General features: G+C 43.7%; 12 protein-coding genes across 12 annotated transcripts; 5 read left to right on the top strand and 7 right to left on the bottom strand.

Annotated features, from left to right (window-relative positions):
• Positions 1-823: 823 nt before the first annotated feature.
• Positions 824-2,473, bottom strand: TREMEDRAFT_63670 (uncharacterized protein; the record flags this gene model as incomplete). Its single annotated transcript, XM_007005813.1, has 3 exons — positions 824-1,951; positions 2,082-2,141; positions 2,264-2,473. 3 exons carry the CDS (start codon positions 2,471-2,473, stop codon positions 824-826), a joined length of 1,398 nt encoding a protein of 465 aa, XP_007005875.1.
• Positions 2,474-4,068: 1,595 nt separating this feature from the next.
• Positions 4,069-5,240, bottom strand: TREMEDRAFT_63669 (uncharacterized protein; the record flags this gene model as incomplete). The annotated part of the gene is made up of 3 exons (XM_007005812.1): positions 4,069-4,471; positions 4,687-5,063; positions 5,157-5,240. 3 exons carry the CDS (start codon positions 5,238-5,240, stop codon positions 4,069-4,071), a joined length of 864 nt encoding a protein of 287 aa, XP_007005874.1.
• Positions 5,241-6,043: 803 nt separating this feature from the next.
• Positions 6,044-7,379, bottom strand: TREMEDRAFT_63668 (uncharacterized protein; the record flags this gene model as incomplete). Its single annotated transcript, XM_007005811.1, has 3 exons — positions 6,044-6,741; positions 7,139-7,174; positions 7,247-7,379. The coding sequence occupies 3 exons, from the start codon at positions 7,377-7,379 to the stop codon at positions 6,044-6,046; spliced, it is 867 nt and encodes a 288-aa protein (XP_007005873.1).
• A 636-nt stretch (positions 7,380-8,015) lies between these two features.
• TREMEDRAFT_63667 (uncharacterized protein) lies at positions 8,016-9,358 on the bottom strand (the record flags this gene model as incomplete). Its single annotated transcript, XM_007005810.1, has 5 exons — positions 8,016-8,175; positions 8,232-8,464; positions 8,594-8,677; positions 8,768-8,838; positions 9,139-9,358. The coding sequence occupies 5 exons, from the start codon at positions 9,356-9,358 to the stop codon at positions 8,016-8,018; spliced, it is 768 nt and encodes a 255-aa protein (XP_007005872.1).
• A 413-nt stretch (positions 9,359-9,771) lies between these two features.
• TREMEDRAFT_63666 (uncharacterized protein) lies at positions 9,772-11,950 on the top strand (the record flags this gene model as incomplete). The annotated part of the gene is made up of 8 exons (XM_007005809.1): positions 9,772-9,778; positions 9,816-9,847; positions 9,977-10,013; positions 10,142-10,204; positions 10,325-10,458; positions 10,802-10,936; positions 11,240-11,414; positions 11,772-11,950. The coding sequence occupies 8 exons, from the start codon at positions 9,772-9,774 to the stop codon at positions 11,948-11,950; spliced, it is 762 nt and encodes a 253-aa protein (XP_007005871.1).
• A 347-nt stretch (positions 11,951-12,297) lies between these two features.
• TREMEDRAFT_63665 (uncharacterized protein) lies at positions 12,298-13,729 on the bottom strand (the record flags this gene model as incomplete). Its single annotated transcript, XM_007005808.1, has 5 exons — positions 12,298-12,375; positions 12,522-12,591; positions 13,018-13,128; positions 13,387-13,444; positions 13,552-13,729. The coding sequence occupies 5 exons, from the start codon at positions 13,727-13,729 to the stop codon at positions 12,298-12,300; spliced, it is 495 nt and encodes a 164-aa protein (XP_007005870.1).
• A 398-nt stretch (positions 13,730-14,127) lies between these two features.
• Positions 14,128-14,957, top strand: TREMEDRAFT_69397 (uncharacterized protein; the record flags this gene model as incomplete). The annotated part of the gene is made up of 5 exons (XM_007005893.1): positions 14,128-14,157; positions 14,203-14,342; positions 14,541-14,639; positions 14,783-14,870; positions 14,919-14,957. 5 exons carry the CDS (start codon positions 14,128-14,130, stop codon positions 14,955-14,957), a joined length of 396 nt encoding a protein of 131 aa, XP_007005955.1.
• A 230-nt stretch (positions 14,958-15,187) lies between these two features.
• TREMEDRAFT_44814 (uncharacterized protein) lies at positions 15,188-20,732 on the top strand (the record flags this gene model as incomplete). The annotated part of the gene is made up of 7 exons (XM_007005660.1): positions 15,188-15,348; positions 15,497-15,688; positions 15,752-16,719; positions 16,864-17,236; positions 17,608-18,861; positions 18,958-19,731; positions 20,092-20,732. Exons 1-7 carry the CDS (start codon positions 15,219-15,221, stop codon positions 20,730-20,732), a joined length of 4,332 nt encoding a protein of 1,443 aa, XP_007005722.1. The 5' UTR covers positions 15,188-15,218.
• A 3-nt stretch (positions 20,733-20,735) lies between these two features.
• Positions 20,736-21,229, top strand: TREMEDRAFT_72012 (uncharacterized protein). The gene has a single exon (XM_007005892.1). It carries the CDS (start codon positions 20,829-20,831, stop codon positions 21,021-21,023), a length of 195 nt encoding a protein of 64 aa, XP_007005954.1. The 5' UTR covers positions 20,736-20,828; the 3' UTR covers positions 21,024-21,229.
• Positions 21,230-21,279: 50 nt separating this feature from the next.
• On the bottom strand, positions 21,280-22,570 carry TREMEDRAFT_32435 (uncharacterized protein; the record flags this gene model as incomplete). Its single annotated transcript, XM_007005598.1, has 5 exons — positions 21,280-21,417; positions 21,487-21,614; positions 21,963-22,095; positions 22,261-22,320; positions 22,439-22,570. Coding segments are annotated over 5 exons (591 nt in total), but the record flags the coding sequence as incomplete, so codon positions are not given.
• Positions 22,571-24,076: 1,506 nt separating this feature from the next.
• TREMEDRAFT_63661 (uncharacterized protein) lies at positions 24,077-25,021 on the top strand (the record flags this gene model as incomplete). Its single annotated transcript, XM_007005807.1, has 1 exon — positions 24,077-25,021. The coding sequence occupies one exon, from the start codon at positions 24,077-24,079 to the stop codon at positions 25,019-25,021; it is 945 nt and encodes a 314-aa protein (XP_007005869.1).
• A 486-nt stretch (positions 25,022-25,507) lies between these two features.
• TREMEDRAFT_63660 (uncharacterized protein) lies at positions 25,508-26,829 on the bottom strand (the record flags this gene model as incomplete). The annotated part of the gene is made up of 4 exons (XM_007005806.1): positions 25,508-25,590; positions 25,810-25,855; positions 26,429-26,573; positions 26,675-26,829. The coding sequence occupies 4 exons, from the start codon at positions 26,827-26,829 to the stop codon at positions 25,508-25,510; spliced, it is 429 nt and encodes a 142-aa protein (XP_007005868.1).
• Between the last annotated feature and the right edge of the window lie 143 nt (positions 26,830-26,972).

The following is a 26,972-nucleotide window of genomic DNA, read 5'->3' as shown; positions in this document are numbered from 1 at the left end:
TTCGTCCTCGACGAAGTTAGCCTCCTAATACCCTCGTGGGTGGTGAAGTGCATGAGAACTGGGTCGTTGATGGCGAATTGATGTCCAAAGGAACTTTGTTTGATGGGAAAAGGATGATGTCACGCGGCGCCGCGTGACACCAACCCTCTCGCACTTTGACGTACTTCGACGCACTTCCCCGAGCCCCCGGCCGTACTTCGTCCCCCTTCAACTAACCCCGCCTAACATCGCCGCACTTCTGCTCCCATTGTCCTTACCTACCCTAACTACGTCTAACTTCGACGTACATCGGATCCCCATTGTCCCTACTTAGCCTAACTCCGTCTAACTTCGCCATACTTCTACTCCCATCATTCCTAGATACCCCTAACTCCGTCTAACTTCGCCGCACTTTGCCATCCTTATGCTCCAGACCCCTGCATACCTTATTCACCCGTTGTACTTTGCCGTAGTTGGTCTCAGATGTCCTGGGTTATGTGTAAGGTGAAGAGGTTAAGGCGTAATAGAGGTTATGATGGTCAAAGGAGGGTCGTTGATGGTGGGATATCCGAGGTGTCACGACGTAGTTCGTGACAATACTGAAGCAATCAAGCCATACTTTTTTGACTACTTTCAGCACTTTATTAGCTTCCTGTATTCTGAATTTCAGAGCTTTAAGTCACTGCATGCATGAGCACTTGACGTAATATGTCAAAAGACACTAAAGGAGACAGTAATCCATGCATGTTCCAAGACTTATGAGCACTTACTGTAAGTTTTGCACTTTCTGCTCGTGAGACAGAGCAGAACCTCAATTTCCCTCTCTGAGATGATAACTTTTGGTTCAGGACCTCATATCAGAAGAATGGGGAGCTTGATCTCCTGATGTGTCACCATCAGGGGAGATTGGGATGTCATGCTCGTTGTCCCCGGTTCTGAGTAGTGTCGCTAAAATTGCTTCCACTGAACATGGTGTTGCGCAACACAGATCACCATCATCCAATTCTTTCCAAAATCGTTCCAAGGTTTTAAGTCCCCCTTTCACAAAAGCTGCTTTCCCAGGAAGAGCCAGCCTCTTCAAATCTAGACTCAATGGTCTTTCACTCACACCACTGGCACCATCTTGAGAGACATCACCGCCCACCGCAGAGAAGTATCTTGACAGCTCTTCAAAGGTGTGGATCTTTGTCCTGTAGGTCTCTAGATCCATTTTCATCTGTGAGCCAATATGAGTGTTCAACACAGTTGCTACTGTATGGAGTGCTTGGAGAGTACCAAGCAGTCTGGGGTGTTGTTTGCAAATTTCCAGGTCACTGCATTTTGTGTTGGGTTCTTGCCAGGTCATGTATGGATCCAGCTTGAGATGCTGTAGCAACTTCCAAGACAATGCTGCCTGGTACTCGGCCACAAAGCCTGGTTCTAGGTCCTCAAGCAGGGATCCCAAGTATAAGGTATAAGATTTCAAGGACCGTGCCATACCTGCTCTCTTTTCATTGAGTATCCTGGCTGTCTCAAAAGCATGGCACACTTTTGAGAGTACCTTTAACTCTGACTGGATAGCTATCAAGACACAGCTCATAGGACTTCTACTTGAGCTGAAGCTTGTCCGTAGGACTCTAGTTTTGAGCCCTGGCATTGATTTTGCCTCTACATCTTTGGTAAAGGGCCAGCGGGGGTCCACAGATTCAATAGTTGACAGGCATTGCCTGTAGTCTGCTATGGGACATGTGTTTTCTTCTACTGTCCGGCTCCCCAATGATGTGGCTAGCACATATTCTTGGCCAAGTCGCATTGTAACGGTACTGGAAACACGACGACTAGGTCGCAGGTTGGGTCGAACTCGATGGAGGTCTCGTGGAAATCTAGGGGCTCTGGTGCTAATGGATCGTGTCTCCTCTGCAATCGATGTAGCCAAAGAATGATATTGAAGAATCAGCAAAGTTGGTACTTTGCTGATTGTACTATATACTGTCTACAGGTATCCGTGTCCTCCTCTCAGTTCCTACTGCAAGCGTCTATGTACATACTCGGACAGGTGAAAAACCGCTTTTGAGCAAACCCAGTGGGGAAATCTCGAAAAGGGAAAACCCGTCCCTACCTACTGCAGCACTGCCTCCAACTCCCGCTTTCCTCTGTCCTAATCCGTCGAACTCGATAGAGTCCTCTCGATTCGTTGTTACCCCGTAACACGCATGACATAAAAGTAGGTGTCCTCTTCCCACATAAGGTTTGGAGCACCATTTGCAACAAATTGAAACAGATTATGAGACTTCTTTGGTCTCACTCTGTTTGTTGATTGCAGCTGTGAGTCGTTATCCTCATTTGGATGATCACTCTCTTCATCTAAGCTATCAGGGGGACTTGCCACCGGATCAACTTCAGAGCCAGGATCAGAAGATACACAGTCCCACTCCACTTCTGATAGGTAGACCTGCTGATCCAACCTGTCAGAGTCTTCTGATTGTCCGTATTGTCCGGCGTGGGATTGTTGCATTGCTGATTGCTTCTGAAGAGGTTAGACCCACACAGTATGTAGTGTTGTTACCCAAGAGACGATTTGGAGTAAGGCGGTAATGCTAAATCAGTCAGTGGCCAAAGGCAAATTATGGATAAAGGTTGGTGATTCAAAGACTGCAGTGATAAGTCATATATAATAACCTGCAGGCCTGTAGTGCACAGCTCTCAGACTTCAAGCTTAGTTTTATGAACGGATATGACAATGACGCATTACTTTCGCACGGATCATGGAAATCAACTTTCCTCTCGTTTGGCCCTTCCTTCGTCTCCGTCATCCAAAATCTCCGTCCTTCCCCATGACGTTGTTATGTAGAATTCTCATGACGTCGTCATAGGACTGTTGCTGAGAATATGCACCTCTTTCTTTCTGTTCCCCTTCTCAAGGGGGGGATATTGAAGGAAAGATCTCAGAAAGTTTGCTTGGGAGCTGTTGACCAGGGCGTGCGAATGGAACAGGGGGCAGGGAGAATGGTTAAGGAACCATGACAAACAATGTTCATCACTCCGCAATATTCCAATTGGCTTACCGTGAGATCTCAGAGAAAGGTTACACGGAATAATATATGGTGATATGCTCCAAGTCAATGAAACAAGATGCTTGTCACCCGAGCAAGCCATTGGGAAATATATGTATGTACGGGATTAGAGCTTCACCAGGTAGCAAGCCCACGATCCTAACGTGTCTCAAAAGCTTCAATATAAAATTAACTCTGTTAGGGACCCCGCCGGAGACGGACCCCTCCGGAGTGGCACAGTTCCAAGTACCCCTCTTAGACCCACTCAGAGAATTGTACCGCTCTGGAGGTGTCCAGACCCACCCAGAGTAATTACTGCTCAACCGGACCACAAGATTTTTGATGCTAGTCCTGCAAAAGTATTGCTTGCCCCAATGATGACCTAGTTGACCATCCCTCCCCATGTGTGGTAGCAGACAAATCCTGCAATTCTTGCCCCAAATTTTGTATGATCACCAGAAGACATGGACTCATGATTGGTGCGGGGAATTTGGGAGATTGAAATGATGAATCAAGGCAGACTCATGGGAGATCCCTGCTCACAGATGAGAGTGTCCAGATCATGAGTCTGGATCCATATCTCTTTATTTTTCCAACTCAATTAGATCATTTATTGGATGTTTCTCCAGCTGGGTCTGTCAAGGGGTCAGACCACTCCGGAGTGGAAGATCTCCCGTAGGGTCTGATCGCGTCCGTGCGGCTCCGGAGGGGTCCGTCTCCGGCGGGGTCCTTAACAACTCTACTGTACTCAGCAGAATCAATCTTCCTCTGAGTACTGGTCATGACAAGTCGGCCCTAGGTCCATGGCAGACAAATCCCTGCTACTATTTACTGCTGAGACAATACTGGTTATCTACACATAAGAAAAAACCTGCTTCAAAGAGGGACCCAGTAGATCTAAAGAATGGGTCTATGCTCTACATTCATAGATTCAATGGGCTCTATTTCTCAACAAGTGAATCATGCCAATGACAGGAAGTAGTCAATGTGTTTTACCTTGATGGTCACAATGTACATATTGTGTGTACACCTGGTCAGGTTGACGTCTAGCCGCTACTTATGGTGTGCCCTCTTGAGCACGTCTACCTTGAAACTCCCAGTAGATCTCCCAACTTTTGGCACCATCTCTCAATCTCGGACTTTTGTCATGACCTGTGGGCAAGAGGATGACCCTTGCTTCTTTCCTGTCCTGAGCTTGTTGTTTTGGTAGACTGTTCTCCTTCTGCAGTGCTTGACCAATATTGGTCAAGGTGACATTGTCAGACTCCTGATGATCTGGGTTGTACTGCTTCCAGAGCGCTTCCATGATACCATCTGCCTCAGGATCTGCTGGATCTGGCCGTTCTCCGAGTAGGGTGTTGAACTGTGTCCAGTTGTCTTCCAACTCTACATCAACTTCCCAATGTCGACGTTCCAGTGCACCGCTTAGACTATTCAAGATTTCCTTTTGTGCTCTGAGCCTGTCATACAGCCAGTTGGAAATTTTGATTTGATGCTGGCTCAGGGTTGCTCGAAGTAGGTAAAGATCCAAAATTCTTGATTGTTGGTCCGGCTTTGTCTCAGACCAGATTGGCAAGCAAGTCCGAGGCTTTTGTCCAAAGTCATGAGACAAACTATCCTCCTGGGAGTTAAATCAAGTGGTCTCAGCACTTCTGGGAATAGAGTAACAAGAGACATGTAGGCCTCATCCACTAGATCATTTGCTATTCCAGATGTCTCAAATGCGTAACTGGGAAGCCACTTCAATATCCATTTGGTGTCCTCTGGATTGAGCTCTTCTGATCTGAGACTCTTCATGACAAGTTTGATCATATCAATCTCAGAAGGTATGGCATCAGCAACACTTTCCATTTTGGGACATCTTTCTTTATGTATATCCAGATCGGATAAGTCTTCAAAAGCTGGCAGAGTGATGCCGAGTCTACCGTCATTTCTTGCGGTAATCACATCCTCCCTAGTGACCGCATAAGGCCATCCTGGTAGTACTCCCTTGATCTTGGCTATACTCTTCCGGATGTTGGCTATACTCTCTTGGACCCGATCATTGGTGACCTGTACATCATTACTTTTTCAGAGTGCCCATGCTGTCATTCCTATTGCGGATGTTGCAAGGGCCAATTTCCCCCCGCTTTCGTAATATGTGACTGCCTCATCAAGGACAGAAGGGTCAATGACCTCAAGACCTGCACTCTGAGCCCAAAAGTCGGACTGAGTCAGACCCTCAGCCATGGGAGATGACGCCTTGTGGTTGATAAAGGACGTTAGATCGGAGACGTCAAGATCCTGCCAGTTGGGAAGCACTAGTATTGTTAAAAGTGGTGGAAATGGGGTTAGAGTTTGATGGGAAGAGTTTTAGGACGGTAGGGTTTATATTCTCCACTCTCACTTGGAGTAATTGGTTAAGAGAGACGGGTCCTTCGATCGAATGAAAGGAGGAAGGTCGATGACGCGATATTTTCGCACGGATCTTTCGATTCGACTTTTCTCTTGTCTCACCCTTCTTCTCTGTTGGTTTTTGTTCCCATGACGTGCCAATACATCGTTCTCATGACGTCGTCATCTCTCTGATGTTGAGGCTCTGCATCAACCTTCTTCTTTCCGAGAGTTTCTAGAAAGGAATTATCGTGGAGTGGGTATGTGTGGCGGAAGATGATCCGGGTAAGGAAGGTGTCAGGATCACGGATACCTAAGACGGATTCCTCAGAGTCTTACTCCGCCTCACCCGTTTCCGTCCCGTCTCACCTATCCAGGTATGGACTTCCCCATTATCCTTTCTCAAAAAGGGGAAAACTCCTCCCTACCTAATGCAGCCCTGCCTCCAACTCCCGCTTTGCTCCATCCTGATCCATCGAACTCGATGGAGTTCTCTCAATTCGTTGTTACCCCGTAACACATAGCCATAGCTCATTGATGCAGCCTATCTTCAACTTCTGGTCCTGACACAAGTCCTGTGGAGATTGTCACCCACAAAGGTATTGGCCGTCGGTCAAAGTTAGGCACACAAGGGTTTTGCCCTGTGACACCCAAGCAAACTAGGGATGTTCTGATAATGAAAGTCCATAAACAGGAGGATTGTACTGGAGAGCCTCCCAATGTTGGGATTCTGACAGTTTCCCATCTGCAGGTAGGAGGCAGAGCCAAGACATGTTCTCATCACTCTCATCAGGCTCCCTGTCCAGAGTTTGGGCAACAAAAGAAGCCCCTTCATTGGATTGGCTGAGCACACTCCTCAGGGCCGTTCCAATATGCTTCAAAGTTGCATTTTCGTACTTGGTTCCCTCCCGCTCGTGCCAGAGCTCCTCCATCTTGCCAATGGTATCATTGCCTATCAGTTCTGGCTCCTGCTTACTAGAAGATATCAGTTCACGAAGGGCATTTCCCAGACATTCCATATTCATGTCCGAAGCCTCGTATGCAACACAATCCACTTCGTCCAAGTATCTTACGGTTGCCCACAAGACTCTATATGAGTGACTCAGCAGTGAGTAATGACGTCTGGTCAAATCTGTTTTGCACTTCCAGAGGTCCCGAATGGCTGTCTGTTGAGCGGGAAACTTTGACCATATCTCAAGGGCTATCCATGGTTCTGGATTGTTCTCTATAGTGTATGAGTCACAATTGCGATACAGATTGAGCGCATTTAATTCCGGAGGGAAAAGAATGCACCGTGCGATCGCACTATCGGCATCTTGAACCAAGTCTTTCACCTCGGAATGTACGTAATTGTTTGCTGATAATTAGATGGTAATACAGAAGGGAAAAAGAGCATGCATCAATTCTACATGTCTCTATACTTATCACATTCCACTCACACGCATAACACCAGAGACGATCGAATAAAGTTCAGAGGATAAGTTGAATGGAGAAATATTTGATGGAAGGGGTAATTCTAACGGCGGTTCGGCCGTCCTGGCCCGATTCTATCGGCTAACAGTAATGCGTGGCCATGGGAAGCATCGAAGTTTGTCGCCGACTGGCCCGGCGTTGGTCCCCAACAGCTACGGATATCCCGGACGACAGTCGACTTACGCCACTGCGAGCTTGGTCAAGTACCTGACTGCTTTGTGAACTGGGGGTGAGGGCAGAAAAGTCCTTGTCAAATATATTCCTGTCAGGATGAGACTCACGCAATTCTCCAGCAGACAAAGCCCCTCGTGTAACACCTAGGAGATTGCATGCATGCGTGAGCATGTCAAATGGGATCTTGTGCCACTGTTCTAACTGGCGAGACGCACCAATGAGCAAGGACCTAACTATCTTGTCTGTGTCTTCAGCAGGAACAACACCTGGATCATTTTCCAAATGTAGGAGGGAAGGTGGAGGTTGATCAGTATCAGCTAGGTCCAACAAAGACGGCGTTGATGACATATGAAAAGGTTTTTCACGCTTGGCTGAGATAGTAGAGTGATTTCAATAGATGATATCACAATGACCTGAAATATTTGATTGGATTTAATGAGGAAAGTGAGTGGAAAAGTGTGGGGGTAATCTCTCAGGTTGGCATGGTTTATATCCTCAAGGATGATGGAGAGCATCAAGTTAGAAAAGGTATGTTCCCACGATATTCGAGTCGTATGGCAAGTATGCGGCCCAGCAAGATACCGTGTCATGGTATGAGTCGAGGGAAGAGGCGAGGTAGGAGAAAGGAGGATACTTTCATCTAGCAAGAGCTAAAGTGATTCAGGCGGGGAAGATGTTATGTGAAGAAATTCTTGCGTAATAGAAAGTAGGGAAACATTTTAAAGATTAGCATTGTCAGTCGCTTCTCATGCAAATAATCCTTCGTGTGAAAGAGAGGTTAAGTCATGCTTTGCCGGCTCAAAGTCTAGTGTACGTTTGAGAGAGTCAGTTCAGCCAGGATCAGCCGTATCATCGTCACATATGGTTTGTTGTGTGTAAGATCACTATAAAGTGATATGAACTATGATTGTCAAAAACGTTAAGAAAGAAACGTATCGATTATAAGAGGAAGAGATTGTCACCAACAAAATCATTGTACCCATTTCAAAAAACCTCAACCTCCTGTTCAGCCCCACAACCGAAACATTTTTGTAAAGCCATCGTTCCATCATCTCCTTGGATAGTTTCAACATCTTCAAAATGATGTACATGTTCAGCTTCTTGTTGTCTTTGAAAAGCATTATTACGTGTCCGCTTCCTTAAACTATTTTCATCAATTTCCATCTCCCTTCTTTCGAAGTTATGAATAGTTAAACTCACTCTCTCAAACCTTGTTCAAACTTTTCTTCACGTTTTCGCTTTTTCATACTTTCTCTTCTTTCCCATTCTTTATCTAAACCTTCTTCACCACCCCATTTATCCCATGCAACTTTCTCGACTTGTTGACGGAGAAAAAGCATCATGTTGCTATATGTTGAAGCGTGTGGATTGGGTCGTAAGAGATGTGGTAGAAGGTCTTCATCTTTCAGTTCTGGATCGGTGAGGAGGTAGTCCTGTTGGTCAATCGACGAGTCTGGAAATGGACACATGAAACGATAATCCATTACTCCAGCCAAGTATGGTTGTTCGAAGTGGTTACAGTGAATGAGATGAGGAGTCAACATACACAACTTGGGACGTACCTCTTTACACTCTGTTTTCGTCAAAAGGGAATATTTCTCGGGGTGTTTTTCCTTGCAAGATTTACAAACTCTGATGTGAAAAACCTGTAAGTCAGTTTTCGTTCGCACAGAAATACATGTACGACTCTATCGCAGTTCGTGTCGTGTGGTTATATGGGGGAGACATCAACATACCTTGTCAAATTGATTGTCAATCTCCAATGTATTACACTCTACACATCTAGGAGACTTATCAATGAGGATTGCTGAAAGTTAGAGCAAGACTCGATTTTCAATTCACTAGAGGTCGTGTCGTTTTACCTCCATATCGACGAGAAGCTATATGGGTGCGACAATGATCTCACAGGCAAAATCTCTTTGGTAACGCGCGAATCTTCCATCAAGAGAGCAGAGATAAATGGGACGTTCATAGTGGATATGTGGGTAAACAACTAGATGAGGCACTTGAAAAGTCATAATCGAAAGAGAGGAAAGGTGTGACTCGAGAGGGTGAAAGGGTATGAGGGACGTCTTGGACGATGTAGTGAAGAAATCATGACACTCACCAGGCTCCTCACCTTCCCTCATCTTCCTCCTCTCCCTTTCTCTCTCCCTAGCAAGTTCCACCACACTCTTGATCCTATCACCTTCCAAATCCTCTTCCGTCAAAAACCCTCCTCTGGAATTATGTAGCTTGCTCAGATCATATTCGAAGTATTTCCCCAATCCTGGATCTCTACGTAGTGGGGCGGGAGGTGTCGGAGTTTGGACTTGAACTTGAGCCATATTACGTGCGTTTGAAGGTTCTGAAGGACGTGTGTGAACGTATGTCGAGTTTCCTCCTCCACCGTTACCACCTCCGATGCCTCCATGACTCGAAGGATGAGAAGGGCCAGCTTGGTTTGATGAACCAGAGGTAAGTTTCGATTTGGCTTTTAACCTGTTGAGAGCTGCCAGTCTCGCTTGAGCGGGGGATAAGTTGTTTGACATTTGTAATGCAAGAAGAGAGAGGTTACATGTATGTAGTACTTAGTTAGAGAAAGTTAAGTAACCTTGAACTGAGTGAGATTGGGTGGCAAGAAAAGGTCACGTGACGAAATCACCACGTTTGGAGAAAGATGGTAATTTGGCGGAAACTTGTCTTTTGATCACTTCCCATAGGAACATCGATTAGCAACAGTGGAAATTAGAGAGACATCATGACAGGTGAGTAGAAAAATACAAGCTAGATACTGATAAACAGACCATCAAGCTATTCTTGACGAAGAATTCGAGGTGAGTACCATTTTGCCTCCTAGGTCCAAATTAGATGTCATTTCGTATACCTCGGGTAGAAAACGAGATTCAGCGAGAGTTGTTAAGTAGATATACGAAGAGGGACAATGACGGAAGAGCTTATGTCAGGTGTTGGAAAGTATTTTCCCACCGGAGGAGATCCAAAGTATGTCTGATCTTATCATAACGATACTCACACGTCCACCTTGTTCGCCTTGTATCTCGCTGAGCCACTAATACGAATGAAGTCATTTTTGTATGACCCTCAAGGCTTAAGGTGAGCTGATGAATCAGGAAAGAACGAAAGATGTATGGCTATCTTGGTAACTCCTGACGAATCATCATCTTCACATTCCCGTAAGTCCTCTCTTTCTTTTCTGCTTACTATCATCCTAATCCTCATCGCCTCTTTGCCCATCAGTAACACGGGTGGTATCAGCTGCGGCCAGATGTAACAGGTAATCAGCTGATGAGTAGTTTCTATATATATCATAGTGAACTACCCACCTGATTATCCCGATGTGATCCCACTTTTCTCCTTGGAGCCAGAGGATGGGATACCTTTAGATACGGAGGAAGAAGAGAAACTCTTGGGAATATTAAAACAAGTGGTGAGTGGATTATTATGTTCCTCTTCCTTCATTCCTGGAACCCCTCCCGGTCCATAAGTTTACTTTATCTTCTCCCTCATGCTGGCAGCTCGCCTACCTATGTCCTGAATACTTGGTGTATTGATTCTGGGAGCTTCTTGATATCCTCCTACCTTCTCAATATATTGTTGCCTTTGATCGTATCCCTCATGTTCATAAGAGAACTCATCGTTTTCTTCCTCTCTCAGGCGCAGCTAAGATGCACGGGTGTTTCTCACATCACTTGATTTGTCCTCCTATATACCCATCTCACTGGGTAATCATCATTGAAGATTCTCTCCAAGTAATGCAGCTGACACAACAGGCAGAAGAATCTGTAGGTATGGCAATGACTTTCACCCTCGTTTCCGCTATCAAAGAATCATTGATGGAATTGATACATGAAAGGATAAGAAGAGAAAAGGAAGAAGATGATCGTCGAGCTAGGGAATATGAAGAGGTAGGTGATTTCGAACAACATTTCTTCTCCATCTTTTGTCTTCTCAATTGTATGCTCTCTTATCCATTCTCATCATATCCCACCAACATTACTCTGCTCCAAAACGACACATTTATCATCCCCTATCATATCATTCTCACCTTCTCTTCATCTCCAAGGCTTTCTCTACAACTTCCTAGCAGCCCTCAGGATTTTATAGTATATTGTAAGCATATGGAAAAAATGGTCATCCCAAAGGATTTCGTTTCACATATGACTCGAAAACGTTTTACGTCTAACAATTCCGAATCACTGACGTTATAGGTGGAAGCGAAGAAAACACGTGGGACACCATTGACCAGAGAAACGTTCGAACAATGGCGTAAGGGATACATGTCTGAACTCAAGATTAAAAGGGAGAAAGAAGAAGAAGAGAGAGTAAGAGGATTACCTCCTAAAGAGAGAGAAGAATGGAAGAGAAGGAAAGAAAGACCTACTGGTGAGTTTGTTCTCTTTCTTTCTTTTTCTATTTTTGATTCTTTTTCCGTTTTCTTCTTCCTTCTACTTTTTCTTCCTTTCTTTGCTTTACTTCTCTTCTCTTCTCTTTTCTTTTCTCATGAGCCGTCCCATATCTTCGTATTTTATCCTCCATTAGTCGCATCCTGGTATATGAAAACATCCACGTCCTTCGGAAGATTTACCGTATCTTCTCCCCAATCAGGATGACTCGTTTCAGTTTTATTTTTGGTTTGACAGCATCTCCCATATTCTAATTTCATTTCCATTTTAGTTTGGATCCCTAGTCCTTCGTAAAGAATTCGAATATGAACAATGTTAGTTGATATTGATATAAAAGGGAAAACATTATTCGAAGTTGGTGGTGCTATGGAAGATATCAAATTATATGAAGAAGAATCCAACGAAGTTGATTTAACTCAATATACTCGAGAAGAAAGAGAAAGACAAAGATTGGAAGAAGAGGAAGAAGAAGAGAAAAGAAGAGATGGTTTAGTACGTGGTGATGAGAGTGATTAACATCTTTACTCGGTATCATGTCAATCTCAATATGAAATCATCTTGCTTTGTTTTTTGTCCCAACCATCTTGTCCATTTCAAAATACGGAAAAATTCACCCATATTCTTTCTGCCACGAAACACTTCTAACCCTCAAAGAATATCTTCGCCACGGAAAAAAGTTGATCACGAGGGAAAGAGTAATGTTGAGTGGATGATAACTTATATGTGTCATAGTTGAATGGTATACAAGTATGTGAATCATATGACATTTAAAAATTACATGATGCTAAGACAAGGTTCTATGACAATATGAAATGAATGATACAGTAGATAACCTTTATTCTCAGAGATGATACACGAGTGAATCAAAGTTTAGATTTCATCCGACGCCATGTTTTCGTATTATATCCAATTGCTAATAACCTATCATCCTCATTCAAGATCTGATATCAATAAATGACTTCTTTCCCGGAACTTTTTTTTTCCTTCCGGAGTATCTGAACAGGTTCAATCATGAGCGAAAGTCAAAGACTAGATCGTGTGATTGCTTGTTTGAGGGAACAGAATGAATGGAGAGAGGGGAACTTACATCGCATTGAATACATCCTATAACAGGTGTGAGTTGTAATACTTTACAATTGACCTTGATTTTCGTACCACTATTATCAGCTCTTCATTTTCTTTTTCAACCTCATCGTACTCGACAAGTTTTTATTCTGATTATGGAGTAGAAGAATTCGAGATCTTGTGTATGAGATGATGATTCGAATGATTCTCATTTCGCATCTCGGCCCTGGGAGTACTATACTCTCACTTTCATGACAGTGGAGGAGATGTTACACGAGTTCAACTACTATACGTTGTCCGTTGGACAAGAGGTGGGTATATGACTTTACGATTGGATTCGGAACTTGTATGATACGAGTAAGAACGTACAGTCGAAAAATGCTCAATAGATGGAATCGTCCAGATGAATTCCAGTAAGGGGGATATGAGGCTAGATGATGATACTATCATACGATGATTTATGCGGATGGAAAGGGTACGACAGAAAGAAAGAAGAGTAGAGAGTAGAGAAGACTCACACTGGTACAGGATGGAAAAACTTTGTTTCTAAACTTGTACTAACTCCTGATAACATTGGTAAACCCCAAAAAGTTTCAGTATGAAGTGCTACCAAAGCCGCTGATGTACATCTGAGTATATCAGTTCTCTTCTTCTTCTTCATCTTCGAACCTTCCATCTGATGTAATTTCCTCTTTTATTCCATCTCATCTGTGAACAACCCTGGGGATATGTTTCTCTTTTTTTCTCAAATTACTCGCCCATTTGAACGACGCCCCCCCCCCTCACCCTATTGGATTGAGGGAGTATACACTACGTCACTTCTTTTTTCTTCGCCATTGGAACAGGAATAGATAAGAATGAAAATGAGTGGAAAAGGCTTAACTCACGTATCTACCAACCAAGCACAAGCAGCACCATGTAACATACCCACATGATTTGACCATTCTTCTAGTCAATTTTCTTCTCTATTCCCTTCTCTATCCCATTCGTCATGACCCCGCGTGAGTGATTGCATGGAAAGAAGAGGATGTTAAATACAAAAAATGACATACCAGGTTCCACAACAGCTTGAGATTTGATTCCAAACCCTTCTGATCTTCTATAACCCCTTTGATCAACTGAAGGTCTAGGATCTATATCGGTGATTTTCAAATTCGAAGAAGAAGATCCTGCAAATACACCTGAGGTCAAAGCGAAAAAACTTTGTTCGTCCTCCAAGGAAGGTTTCATATCAATGATTACTTTGCTCGTGGGGGTTCTTGAAGAGTAGTGATTGAGTAACTGAGGTAGGGCATGTACTTTAAGGCAGGAATGGAGTTTCCAAGTGAGAAGGAGAGTAGTTGCGGGGCCCCCGGGGATGATGTGGGGCTCCGTCACAAAACGCCACAATCGATTTACCCCGAGATTCCGATGGTAGATCGCCTCCGATGTTCTCCCCCTTACGACATGACGTCATCCCCCTTCCTCTCTCTCTCATACTCCACCTCCTATAACCCTGTCTTCTTCGCCTCCTCTTCTTCCCACACATACAACATATACTACCTCGTGTTTCTCAATCGCACTCCAGCGACCAATCAACCCATCAAGAGCTCTTCAATCTCTACCAAAGCACTCTACCAACCTACAACATGTCTTCTTTACCTCCTCGTCAACCCAGTGTGAGTAATCCTTCGTACCTTCTGTCAAAACCCCTGACCTTCTAGGCCGACCCTCACACCCTCTCTCACGCCGAAAACATTCAACAAGCCACAGCCAAAGTCAATAGGTTTGCTAAACGTGATCCCGCTTTGTACCCATTGGCCTTCATCCTCACGGCTGGTTTATTAGGTGCTGGGTACTTTCTGTGAGTTGTCGATCATCGAACTTCAATGACATTGGAACCTTTCTGTAATCATCAATACCCCGATCCCGACCGATACTTCCATGTCACTGCCGATCTGTCTAATTACCATGGAAGGTCTAGTACCGCATCCTGTCCTCCGTCCACTCACATATGTGCGAATGACCAATGACTGTTTTACATGGACAAGCTAACAGCCAGCATGTCCAAGGCTTCCGAACCGGAACCTCATCGGGCATTAGTACAAAATGGAATGGTGAACCCTTGGGATCATAAAGATTCACATGATGTTCATCCGAGGTGAGTGGAGCGGTCACCATCTACGTCTGCTCCTCCCGCCACCTCACCCTTGGCCTTGCGGCTATCGAGCCCCTCTTAAGTCACGCGCATTCGGAGGGATGGGGACTATTGGTATCGTTCAGAGTCTGTCGCTAATTTATCAGCTCCACGGCAATGTTCAAATACCGTCACAAGACTCGAGAAGGTCACATGGAAGATTCCCTTCCCGCTCTCAACGAGGATGTTCGCAAGGCGAGTTGTCCGATTCTCTCTTGACTAATCCGCACGCTGACCCTGTAGCTCAAAGAAGGTCTCAACCCGAAATTCAAAGCCGCATAAGCTTACACAAATGTAATTTTATAGTTTAGCAGAAGAATAGTAAAGGAAAGAGAAGTATTGTATGACAGCCGAGGTACTCTATGCATGTAACATGACGTGGTATTATTTGCACCAAATTTTGATTGATAAGCTACATATTTCGGCCGACACCGGCGCCGACTCGTAGGAAATATTCTAATCTTTTACTCTTTTTTGGGTAAATTCTGATTTTTTGTCAAACAGCGACTAGAGCCATCTACAACAGCTCCACAGGCATTCAACATGGCAGAAAGTGCTCTGGTCAATGGGACCACGACGCCCGCTTCGGAACTGAAAGCGAAACTGGATAGATGGTCGGAAAGATTATCAGCGCTGCCGAGTTTGGCATTACCTACTGATTATCCTCGACCATGTATGTCTTCTCTTTTCTCGGCTTGGATCCCTCATACCTCGTACTTCTATCCTATTGCTGGCTCTGGCTCAAGTATTCCTGTCCGTATTGCTCCCTTGATGTGACGCTGTGTGGTTCAGGTGAAAAATGTTGAAACGTTGACGTTCAGCCCCCGCGAAACTAGTCGAATCTTTCCAAACTTTACCTATCCCACCTTCCCTCACCCCAGCCCTTCTTAGACTCACCCTGGAGTACTCCACTCTTTACCCTTCTTCTCCATTGCCAACACCTTATCATCTATTACTCACTTCTTTCTCCATCCTCTTATTTCGTTACACACCTGATCCTTCTTTGGTACTATGTACTTCTTCGGCTTCCATTTCGACAACATCCACCTCCACCTCCACCTCGACAATCTCCTCAGATCCGACGGTTGCTGTCAACTCGACACCTTCCACTCATCCTTTATTATTGAAAATGGAATTATCACCCGAAATGTCATTTTTCGAAATCCTTCATCAAGTTTTAACTCAAGAAATCATCGCTACTCAAGATTCTGTCCCACTTTCCACCTTGGTAGACCATTTAAAACCTGAAGGTCCATTATTTCGAGTAAGATTTTTCGATTCAACAACTCTAGAAATGGATCCAACTACATCACTCACAACTGATCTCACTTTATACCTTCTCGCTCAACCGACGGAAACACCGATAACAAGAACTTCAATACCTTCATTATATCTACGATTAGTATATAATTCATTATTATTCACACAAAATCGTATAACATCTTTATTAGAATCATTATTACAACTCTTAACTTCGGCATCTGAAAAATCTTTTAATCATCCAATAGGTTCATTACCTATACGTACTATATCACAAGAAAAAATATTACCTGATCCTACTTCAGATTTAAATTGGTGTGATTTCGTCGGAGCTATCCCTGATATCTTTTCTGCAAACGCAAAGAAATATCCAGATAAATTATGTGTGATACAATCTGAACAAACAAATGGGATAATGGAAGGACCTAGTAAAGGTAGAAAAACATTCACATATGGTCAAATTGATAAAGCTTCAAATGTTATCGCTCATTGTTTGATTCAAAATGGTTTGAAGAAAGAAGAAGTTGTAATGGTTTATGCTGCTAGAAGTGTCGAAATGGTGGTTTGCGTAATGGGAATCTTGAAAGCTGGTGGTGTTTTTTCAGTCGTCGATCCTGCTTATCCACCTAATAGACAAATCGTTTATTTAGAAGTTTCAAATCCAAAAGGTTTGTTGGTCATTGAAAAAGCAGGAGAATTGGCCAAGATTGTGAAAGATTTTATTAAAGATAAATTAGATTTGAAAATCCTCATCCCATCCATCTCTTTATCGTCAAATGGGAAAGTAACAGGATCGAAAATAACCCAATCGACAACATTCAATTCAACTTTTTCACTTCAATCAATATCGAATGCTCTTATCGAATCAATCTCGTCCACTCATATAAAATCTGAAACGAACGATGGGGGATACGTAAATAAAGATGAGGAGGAATACCAAGATATATTAGAAAAATATCAAAACTTATCACAAACTCCAACAGGTATAATCCTAGGTCCGGATTCACCTGCGACTTTAAGTTTCACTTCAGGTAGTACAGGTATACCGAAAGGTGTTAAAGGTAGACATTACAGTTTAACACATTTTTTCCCTTGGATGTCTAAAAGATTCGGTTTAAACGAAAAAAGTAAATTCACAATGTTAAGTGGTATAGCACATGATCCTATTCAAAGGGATATGTTTACTCCTTTGTTTTTAGGAGCTGAATTATACGTTCCTACTAGTGATGATATTGGTACACCCGGTAGATTAGCTGAATGGATGGATGATTGTCAAGTTAGTGTTACACATTTGACACCTGGTGAGTGAAGTCTTTAACCTTTTTCTTTTCCCCTTCCTTTTTTGATCGCTCGTCTCGTTTTCTCCCTTCCCCGTCGTTTCCCCCTTCTACCTTTTCTCCACCCACTGTTCACTGCCACACCTTTTTCCCTCTTCTCCACCGTTCACTCACTTCTTCATTCTCACTTCCTCTTCCCTATCTCTATCTCTACCCTTTTCTCTCATTGTGATTCCTGGAGCTTAGGCGCACTCCCTTTTCTCTTGACCGGATATGCTCATGACCGCTTTTCACTTCTACTCTCTTGAAGTCTTGTACACCTCTCCTCCCACGCATCTTACCCATGACTTGACGTTTGCATGTCGTTGCAAATTTGTTCTGAACCTAACCCCCAGCCATGGGTCAGCTTCTTTCCGCTCAAGCCACCCGTCAAATCCCTTCCCTCCTCAACGCATTCTTCGTTGGAGACGTCCTCACTAAGCGCGACTGCACACGTCTCCAACATCTCGCCAAGAACGTCTGCATCATCAACATGTATGGGACCACAGAAACCCAACGAGCCGTCTCTTATTTCGCCATTCCTTCAGTGAACGAAGATTCCACCTTTCTCTCCACTCAAAAAGATCTCATATCCGCCGGTCAAGGGATGATAGATGTCCAACTTTTAGTCGTCAACCGAACCGATCGTCTAGTCCCATGTGCAGTAGGAGAAATGGGAGAGATATACGTTCGATCTGGTGGTTTAGCAGAAGGATATTTAGATCCTTCAGCCACTGCGGAGAAATTCGTCATGAATTGGTTTGGACAAGATCTCAAGAGAGAAGATACACTCATTGGTCCAGCTAGAGAACATTGGTTCGGTATAAGAGATAGAATGTACAGATCTGGAGATTTAGGTAGATACCTTCCTGATGGGAATGTCGAATGTACTGGAAGAGCCGATGATCAAATCAAAATCCGTGGATTCCGTATAGAATTAGGAGAAATCGATACACATTTATCAAGACATCCTTTAGTAAGAGAAAACGTCACTTTGGTAAGAAGAGATAAAGATGAAGAAAAAGTTTTGGTCTCTTATTTCGTACCCATCAACGATAATCTCGAAGGATTAATTTCCGAATCGGATAATCCTCAAGATGATGAAGAAGTAGAAGAAGAAGAAGAAAATGAAAAAGATTTAAAAATGGAAATGTTACGTGGTGTACGTCGATATCGTCGATTGATTAAAGATATTCGTGAATATTTAAGAAAGAAATTACCTTCTTATGCCGTTCCATCAGTTTATTTCCCATTATCAAAACTTCCTTTAAATCCAAATGGTAAAGTCGATAAACCTAAATTACCTTTTCCCGATACTTCTTTGGTTCCAACTGTTCCGACAACAGATTCGACAATGTTGACGCCTACACAAAAGACGATACATGATATTTGGTTGAAATTATTACCTTCACCACCTAATACAATTGGAATGGAAGAGATTTTTTTCGATATGGGTGGACATTCTATCCTTGCCACTAGATTGATCTTCGAGATTAGGAAAACTTTCGTTGTTAATGCTCCTTTAGGATTAGTTTTTGATAAACCTACTATTGGTGGACAAGCAAGAGAAGTTGATTCGTTAAGGAATGAAGAATTAACACCTGCTTTTGGTGATTCAACTTCTTCTTCTTCTTCAAACAAATCCAATAATATCTCTAATGTCGAATCGAATGGTGATATCACCCCAACAGCGAGTACTTTCAAAGATACCGTGACCCCTTCAAGACCAACGACAAAACCACGTTCATATTCCGATGACCTTCCAGAACTCGTATCACTATTACCTACATTCTCTCCTCTTCCTTCCGACTATAATACAAAACCACTTACCGTTTTCTTAACAGGAGCCACAGGGTTTTTAGGTGGTTTCATATTAAACGACCTACTCACCAATCGATCTTCTCGAATTAAAAAAGTAATTTGTCTAGTCAGATCATCATCACTTGAAAAAGGTCAAGAACGTTTGATTAATTCTTGTACTTTATTAGGTATCTGGAACCCATCTTGGTTATCAGAAAACAAATTAGAAATAATTATAGGTGATTTATCTAAACCTCAATTCGATCTTTCTTCAAAATCATGGGATTATTTATCAAAAGAAACAGATGCGATATTACATAATGGTGCTATAGTTCATTGGGTTTATCCATATGAAAAATTAAAACCTACAAACGTATTATCGACATTGGAATGTTTGAAATTATGTTGTCAAGGTGGGAAAATGAAATCATTCACTTTTGTTTCAAGTACGAGCGTTTTAGATACGGAAGGATTCATTAAGAAATCAGATGAAGAATTACAGAATGGTAATGATGGTTTAAGAGAGGATGATGATTTAGAACAAGGGAAAAAAGGTTTGGTTACTGGTTATGGACAAAGTAAATGGGTAGCTGAGAAATTGATTATGATGGCTCAGAATAATGGATTGAGAGGTTGGATAGTTAGACCTGGTTATGTAATGGGAGATTCTAAGAGTGCTGGTGAGTTTTGAACGACTCTTTCACATCTCTTCTCTTCTACCCTTTCAGCCTTGTACCCTTCTACTCTCCCACTTTCCTACCTTCCTACCTTCCTACCCTTCTACTCTCATATAGCTCATGTTTTGTTTACTCTTTTTTGATTAATCTTTCCCTCGTACTTCCGTATCATTCGGTCACTCTTTCACTCGTCCCCTATTGCTCTACACCCCGTCTGCTGATCCTGCCTCTGAACTTTCTTCACGTTCAGCTACCCATTCGTACTATCCCTTGTCTCAAATCTACAACACACAACACACCCTAAACATCTTCTGTGTTGCTTTCGATCGGAAAACGCTATACGAAAACCTCGCTGACGATCAGTCACCAATACGGACGATTTCATTTGGAGAATGGTAAAAGGATGTTTACAATTGGGTTTGATACCAGATATAAACAATTCCATCAATTTAGTCCCTGTTGATCATGTCTCTTTACTTTGTTCATTATCACTTCTTTCACCTCCTCCCCCTCCTTCTCCTCCTCCTCCTCCTTCTTCTTCTTCCTCTTCCCCTTTAACTTCCCCTTCATCTGAAAAACCCACATCTGGTCCATACGTAATCCACGTCACTGGTCATCCACGTATCCGATTCAACGACTTACTCTCTTTCTTACCTTTTTACGGATACAAAGTCGAAAAAGTAGAATACGTCATTTGGCGTAGTAAATTAGAACAACACGTTTTAGAAACTCAAGATAACGCTCTTTTCCCATTATTACATTTCGTTTTGGACGATTTACCAACAAGTACCAAATCTGCTGAATTGGACGATACAAACGCTAGGACTTTGGCCAAACAAGCTGGTGAGAAAGAAGGTGCTGGTGTTGGTGAAGAAGAAGTTGGAAAGTATTTAAGTTGGTTGATACGTGCTGGGTTTTTAGATGAACCTGATGGGAAAGGGAAAGAGTTGGTTTATGGACAAGGAAAGGTTGGGTTGATAGGTAGGAATACTATCGGGGTTTAAATTGACACAAACTGTTCTGATCTTTCTTTTTGATGAGTGAGAATGATCTTTTTGAATGGATATGATGTCGAAGTATTTCTTTTGTTGATATGAGGGATGGGTACCTCATTCCTTGACATGAGAGATGGGTACCTATTCACACGAGAGGAATCGGTGTTGACGGGCGGTCGGGGGTCGACGGGTGGTGGGTGGTGGGTGGTAAGAAGTGGAGGTGCGATTGAGTTGTCAACGACCGATGGTTGCCTGTTTCGATACAAGGTCATGTGGTCGTTACGTGTATCGGGTGATTAGTCAATTCGGTGACGGGATAATCAGGTAATTCCCTCAAGAAGATCTCAGTAGAGAGTGCGGTGTTCAGAACATCCGTAAAAGCGGGTAACATGAGTTGATCTGATGACGGGAGGAGATGATCGGTGGAGTCAAGACAGCAGATCTAGTCAATCAGGTTCAGACTGGTACAGGATGTTTAAAATACAGATGCATAGATGTTTTCTATCAAAGTGGAAGATCTCCGATATTATCGATTTCAAAAGCTACAGTACTTTCTCTACTCGTACCCAACTACTCCCCCAACCCGTCTGATCATCTCCCTTACATCATCTAAAACTTTCCATTCCCTTTTCGTCCTATACAAACTTATCACTTCTCTCACCCATTCATCCCTCATTTCCTTTGGTGGTTCATACTTCCTCATGTCGTCGTACTGTTTAATATCCCCGACAGACGCTTCGGAAGGGTTTTGTCGTAAAGAGACTTCGTCCATAGAATCGGAGATGTTACGCAATACACAATCCCAGAAATCTGACCAATTCCATCCTGCGTCCAACCGAAGTATATCTTGAACTTGTTGAATCCATTCTTTTTCCCATTCTTCCACATATCCTCTTGTCTCTTCATTACCCGGTAAGTCATCCGGTTGTTGACATAGGTGTGATTGAATGAGTTCGGGTGGATACGAAGTTGAGGTTGTGAGAAAACAAACTGGTTCAGATAGGGAAGTGACGTAAGGAGAGGAAGTTGAGACCGACGTGATTGGATCGTGACTAGGTCTCGCCATATCAGAATCATCAATAATCTCGAGCAGTGTCGAAGGAGATGCCGCCTTCAGAGCTGCGGGATTGGGGCTTGGCCGTGGGATAGTAGGGTTTGGTATCGACTTTTGTGCAAGATGATTCAGATCGAACATCAAATTCTTCAAAGCAGATCTAGAATCTTCGATCGTTTCCGTACCGGAATGACGGGAGATGATCATTCGTTTAACATCTTCTAGAGAATCTTCCACGTCGGATTGAGCGTTTTCCAATGCTCTAAAAACGTTGAGGAGAGTAGGGGAAGAGAGAAAGTTGTGATTGATTGATATACACTATATATCAGGACATGTACTGTATTTACACCGACTGACATCTTTACGATTTTGACAGTAAGTACAAGTGTACGCTACGATCCAAAGATGAAGTTCACGAGTGAAAGCAGACAGACAGGTTGGCAATATTGACAGTGTTTAAATGGCCCATAAGGGACAACTCACAAAATCCACATTGACGACTTGATGATACCATCCACTAGGAACGAACAAAATGTCACCTACCTGAAGTATCAGTCACCCTTCACATCCTCCCTTCCACCTCTCTTATCTTCCTTCTTATTTCATACTCACACCTTTTGAGGGCACTTTTGTCCAACACTGTTATCAGATACCAACTTACTTGTTGTAAGATCTTGATCGTTCCCAGAGCTTGCACTTCCAGATCCAAATCTTTTTCTCTGATATCAAAAGGAATTTCCCCGTTCTTCCCCTTCAAAAAAAGTAAGGAAGAAGGAGGAAATAACCACCATATTTTCCTCCCTACCACATTGGCAGACCAAGAGTATGAAGCGTAAACGTCTCGATGGATCGGGGTAAAAGTTCCCGCGGGACCGATGTAGACGAATCGGAGATCTTTCGCATCGAGTGATGGTGGTCGATCAGATTTGTTAGGACACTGCTCCCCTTGACAATCCTGACGAGGGGTTGTTTGGAGTTGAGGATTGTCATTCAACTTGTGAGTGCTGAGTAGTACTTGTTTTGACACGGGAGATGTGATTGTGCTCGATGAAGGGGGTTTGAAGTGATATGCGGGATTTAACCAGTCATCTGGCAATCAACAGGCCAGTCCGAGAGACAGAAAACTTATGTGTTATGTGAAGACGTCTCATTCCGTAATCTATGGTCAAACGATCCCAGGAGGAAGTGAGCAGTTATCATATGATCACTCACCACGGAAACACTCTGGGACTTCGTAAACTTCCTCAGACCATCCACCTTCGTATTCCAACTGAGCAATCAAATGCCAATCTTTCACATATAATCCTTCCCCTTCTCCTTTCTCCCAAAGATCTAAAACTTGACCCAAAGGCCGTTCGGTACGTTCGAACTCTGAGAACTCCCTTTTGCGTGTATCGGCCACGGGTACAATATGATTCTCGTACTTCCTCAATGCTGTCAAATTGGGACGAGACGGTCCGGCTATATCGGTCTGGGAAGAAGGAAGCCGCCATGACGCTACGGCAGGCCAGGAGGTGGTACATGATGAGGAGAGGAGAAAAGGGGTATTGGGGATAGCATGATGGGTCTATCGAGTCAGTTCGATTGTTTTCTATAACCAGAAGCTGGTTATATAGGGAGGGAGTTACAGAAGAGGGAGCAGGAGGGAAAGGAGGGAGAAAAGAGGAACTCACTAAGAAGTCAGAGTAAGAGAGATGGTCGTACGTCGGTATCGAGCGAGGAGGAATGGTCCGTAGCGATTCGGTCACATTGTGGGACATGTCTTCGAGATCTCCATATTCATTTGACGGAATACGTCATAGTTTGAGTATGAATAATGTAGAGAGTAGTGAACAAAAAAAAAGGAAAGAAAAGTTCGAAAGTTGGACTATTTCGAAGTTGGAATTTTCCGAAATTTCACTTCCTTGTTCCTTTCCTGTCCGTCTTTCTCATCTTTTCACGAGCTACTGACCATACCGTCCTCTTGACACTAATCGTATACTAATCCGTGGAGTGATAATATGCTTCAACAGCAATCCAAGCATCTCAAACGGTAAGGAGATTAGTCTTCATATCTCGAAGGGCGGAGGAGGTCGAAAGGGTTAGCCTAATGATAGGAAAGAAAGGTTTCCTCCTTTGAGCGTAGGTCAAATTTGTTTATGAACCCATCAATATCTTTCTCATCTGACATATATGTATATCCCCTTCCTCCCTTCCTTCTATTCTTAACATTGGTATTATGCTTCCTCCATACTCACTGAGCAGGCTATCGAACCACTCACGGAACTCGTCGAGACCCCGTGAACAGCCTAACATAAAAATGTATTTCGCGGGAGAAGAGACGGACGGCGACCTTCCCGCAACTTCGAAACCCATTTTGACTCGAAAAAGGCCACACGATGAGACGGATTTTCCCAGGGACGGTTGGAATGAAGCTTCACGAAAGTCACTTGACCCGGACTTCACTCAATATGCTCAGCATTCCCTTCCTGTCCCGAAAAGACCGAGGACGGAAACTCCCAATAGCTCTCATTTCGAACGACCACCGTCTCGAGAATTACAATTATCAACATATGGGCTCAATCCGGCTCGGCGTAAATCCCCGTCTCTCCTTGGTCCATCACTAAAGACCGACCCGACGTCGCTAAACGACTGGTCATATCTGGCTCCGGTTAGAAGACCTTATTCCCAGCCAATACATTATCCCGATCTAAATTCACCTCCTGCCTGGTTACTGAATAAAGGTGACCTCGATAAACTACTAAGTGGAACGCAGACTTCCATCCCCACAAGTACTCCTGATTTGACAGGCACCAGTTTGATCTGGCTAAACCCACTGTTGGCGGATGACAGACACACTTTACCGGGCGAATTTCCCTATGAAGTTCCAACTACCAGCGAGTCGGTCATCCCAATGTCAATTCCGGGAATGATATCGGGTCCATCTGCCGAACCCAACGATGTATCAAATCCATTTCCTCCACCTCCATGGGAGGTTGCAATTTACAGGCTTCGTCCTGGGGTGTGTCATCTTTTCGAGCCAAAACCCTATCGCCCGGGAGATTCAGTCGGTTCTATCCACTCGAACGGACATTTAACACGAAGGGCGAATCCAACACTTGAATCGTGGGGTGATCGTCGTAGTCCGTCCCCACTCAATTTATCGAATAGACTCGAAACGCCTCCTCCCGACGGATATACCTATTTCGCCGACTTCTCACTCGATAACGACCTAAGAAACACATCTTTCAGACCAAGTTTCTGAGTCCCGGATATGATGAAGCTTCTAATAAATTGTGTCGAGTTGTTCAATGACAGCGTGATAAGTAGGATTCACAAGGATAACAGATGATAGACTTGATCCTACTCCAATTAGATCACTGACTGACCGACGAGCATGTTAATACGTATGTAAAAATTATGCCTCTTATCCGATCTTCCCGTTTGAACGTTAGACGCAGATCTTCTATTCTTTCTTGTTTAATTCATACTGAAATGGATTGATGACCATGGATTGAAATCGATATCATTTATAGGGTGGAACTCCGTATCACCATTCTGGCGGAGTTACGGGGGTCAATTCGGGAAAAAGGAGAATCCCTTCCCTTTCACAATCACTCAAATCAAACCCACACTCCGGATTACATCCCACTTGTTCTCCAACATACCTCTTCTACGTCTTCGGGAGAGACTCAACTTACTCTGATCGTAAGAATCACATCATCATTGAACAGGAGTTCTCGGGAATCGATCAAGCACCTCCAATTGTTCTTATCCCCGTTCCGGTAAACCCCGCCGTCTCGGAAGTGTGTGTACTCGTAGATACAAACTTTCCTCGTGGTGAGTCACATTCACTCACAGATCATGTCCTCTGCCAGACTTAAAAGTGAACTTCCACTTTGGTATGTTCACAACACACCCGTAGAGTCTTCATTGCTCATGATGAATTAAACATTGACTGCGGCTGGTCACTATCCGAGTGGTCCAACCGGATCCCACATACAACCTGACCCCTCTTTGCGATCTGGATTGAACAGTATGGAACAAACTTACCCACAGTTGTCAACTCGAGCGATGGATCGTACTTCCCCTTCCATGTCTGTTCAACAGCTGCCGAATAGCCCATCTTCTACCCGAAAGAGATCTAGGTCAAAGAGCTCTGACAACAGAGACGAGCCTTCTAAGCGCAAGGCTTTGTCTTCTACCCTTGATGTCCCACCACTTACAAAGGAAGAAGTAGAATTACTCACTAAATACCTAAAATCCCCCTCAAACCTCAAAGTAAGCCCATCATCATCCCGTACTGAAGCATGGATCAGAGATCAAGTAGATGGTACTAACACGTACTCAAGTTTCGATCCGCCTGACCTACTTGTGGTGGAGAGTAAAGATAGTGAGTGTGAGAAGTCAGATCCTGATGAGTTCTACTCAGATGATTGTGACTCCCACTCTAGTCCAGCCACAATTCAAAGTCTGACTCCTACTGAGTTGGAAGAGTGGAAGGCCGAAGTCAAGAGGGCACAGGACGCAGGTCCAAACGATCCAGTTGCTGATGAACCTCACAGGAATGAACGACCACCAGGTGGAAGCGCTGTTGAAGAATCATCCAGAAGGGTAGTCACTCAAGGACATGATGGCCACCCCCAAAGCTCCACATCTATTAGTCACTCACAACATGGGTCTCTGGCAACTGTCCAGACTTGGGTCTTGTCAATTCACCCTCACGAAGTGGTGAATACTGCTGGCTCAGCCATATGATAGATGGCAGTAGTCTTTCTCCCAGGATAGGTGGAACGGCAACCAATTTCACCTTATTTCTGTTATTCAGCTTTCAACACCACCATACCCTCGAGGTACCCGTACAATAACAATTCGTTGTTCCTAGCTCTTCGTGTGAAGCGACCCTCACAATATCTACCGCCCAGGCTTGGCCTTCGAGGAACGACGACGGTTGAGATCCAGCTGTTGCCAAGTACCCTGTTCCGTCTCATGTCTCTCACCAACGTCTTCAAAGCAGGAACACGGATCCGACGAGGATTCCGCCGGGTATCCTGGCATCCTTTCCGCTTTCATGTTTTGCCTTGTTCATACGAGAAGCCGCATGATTCACACTCCTGATCTAAGATTCAATCTCCTGCATTAGTCTTACAGGTCAAATTAGATGATCAAATGCATTTACTGTATTTACCTCAGAGGAATTAGATGTTATAGAAGAA

This window comes from Tremella mesenterica (genome assembly GCF_000271645.1).
Source record: "Tremella mesenterica DSM 1558 unplaced genomic scaffold TREMEscaffold_8, whole genome shotgun sequence".
NCBI classification, from domain to species: Eukaryota; Fungi; Basidiomycota; class Tremellomycetes; order Tremellales; family Tremellaceae; genus Tremella; species Tremella mesenterica.
The sequence above is the reverse complement of the archived record's forward strand: the minus strand, read 5'-3'. Positions and strand labels throughout refer to the sequence as shown.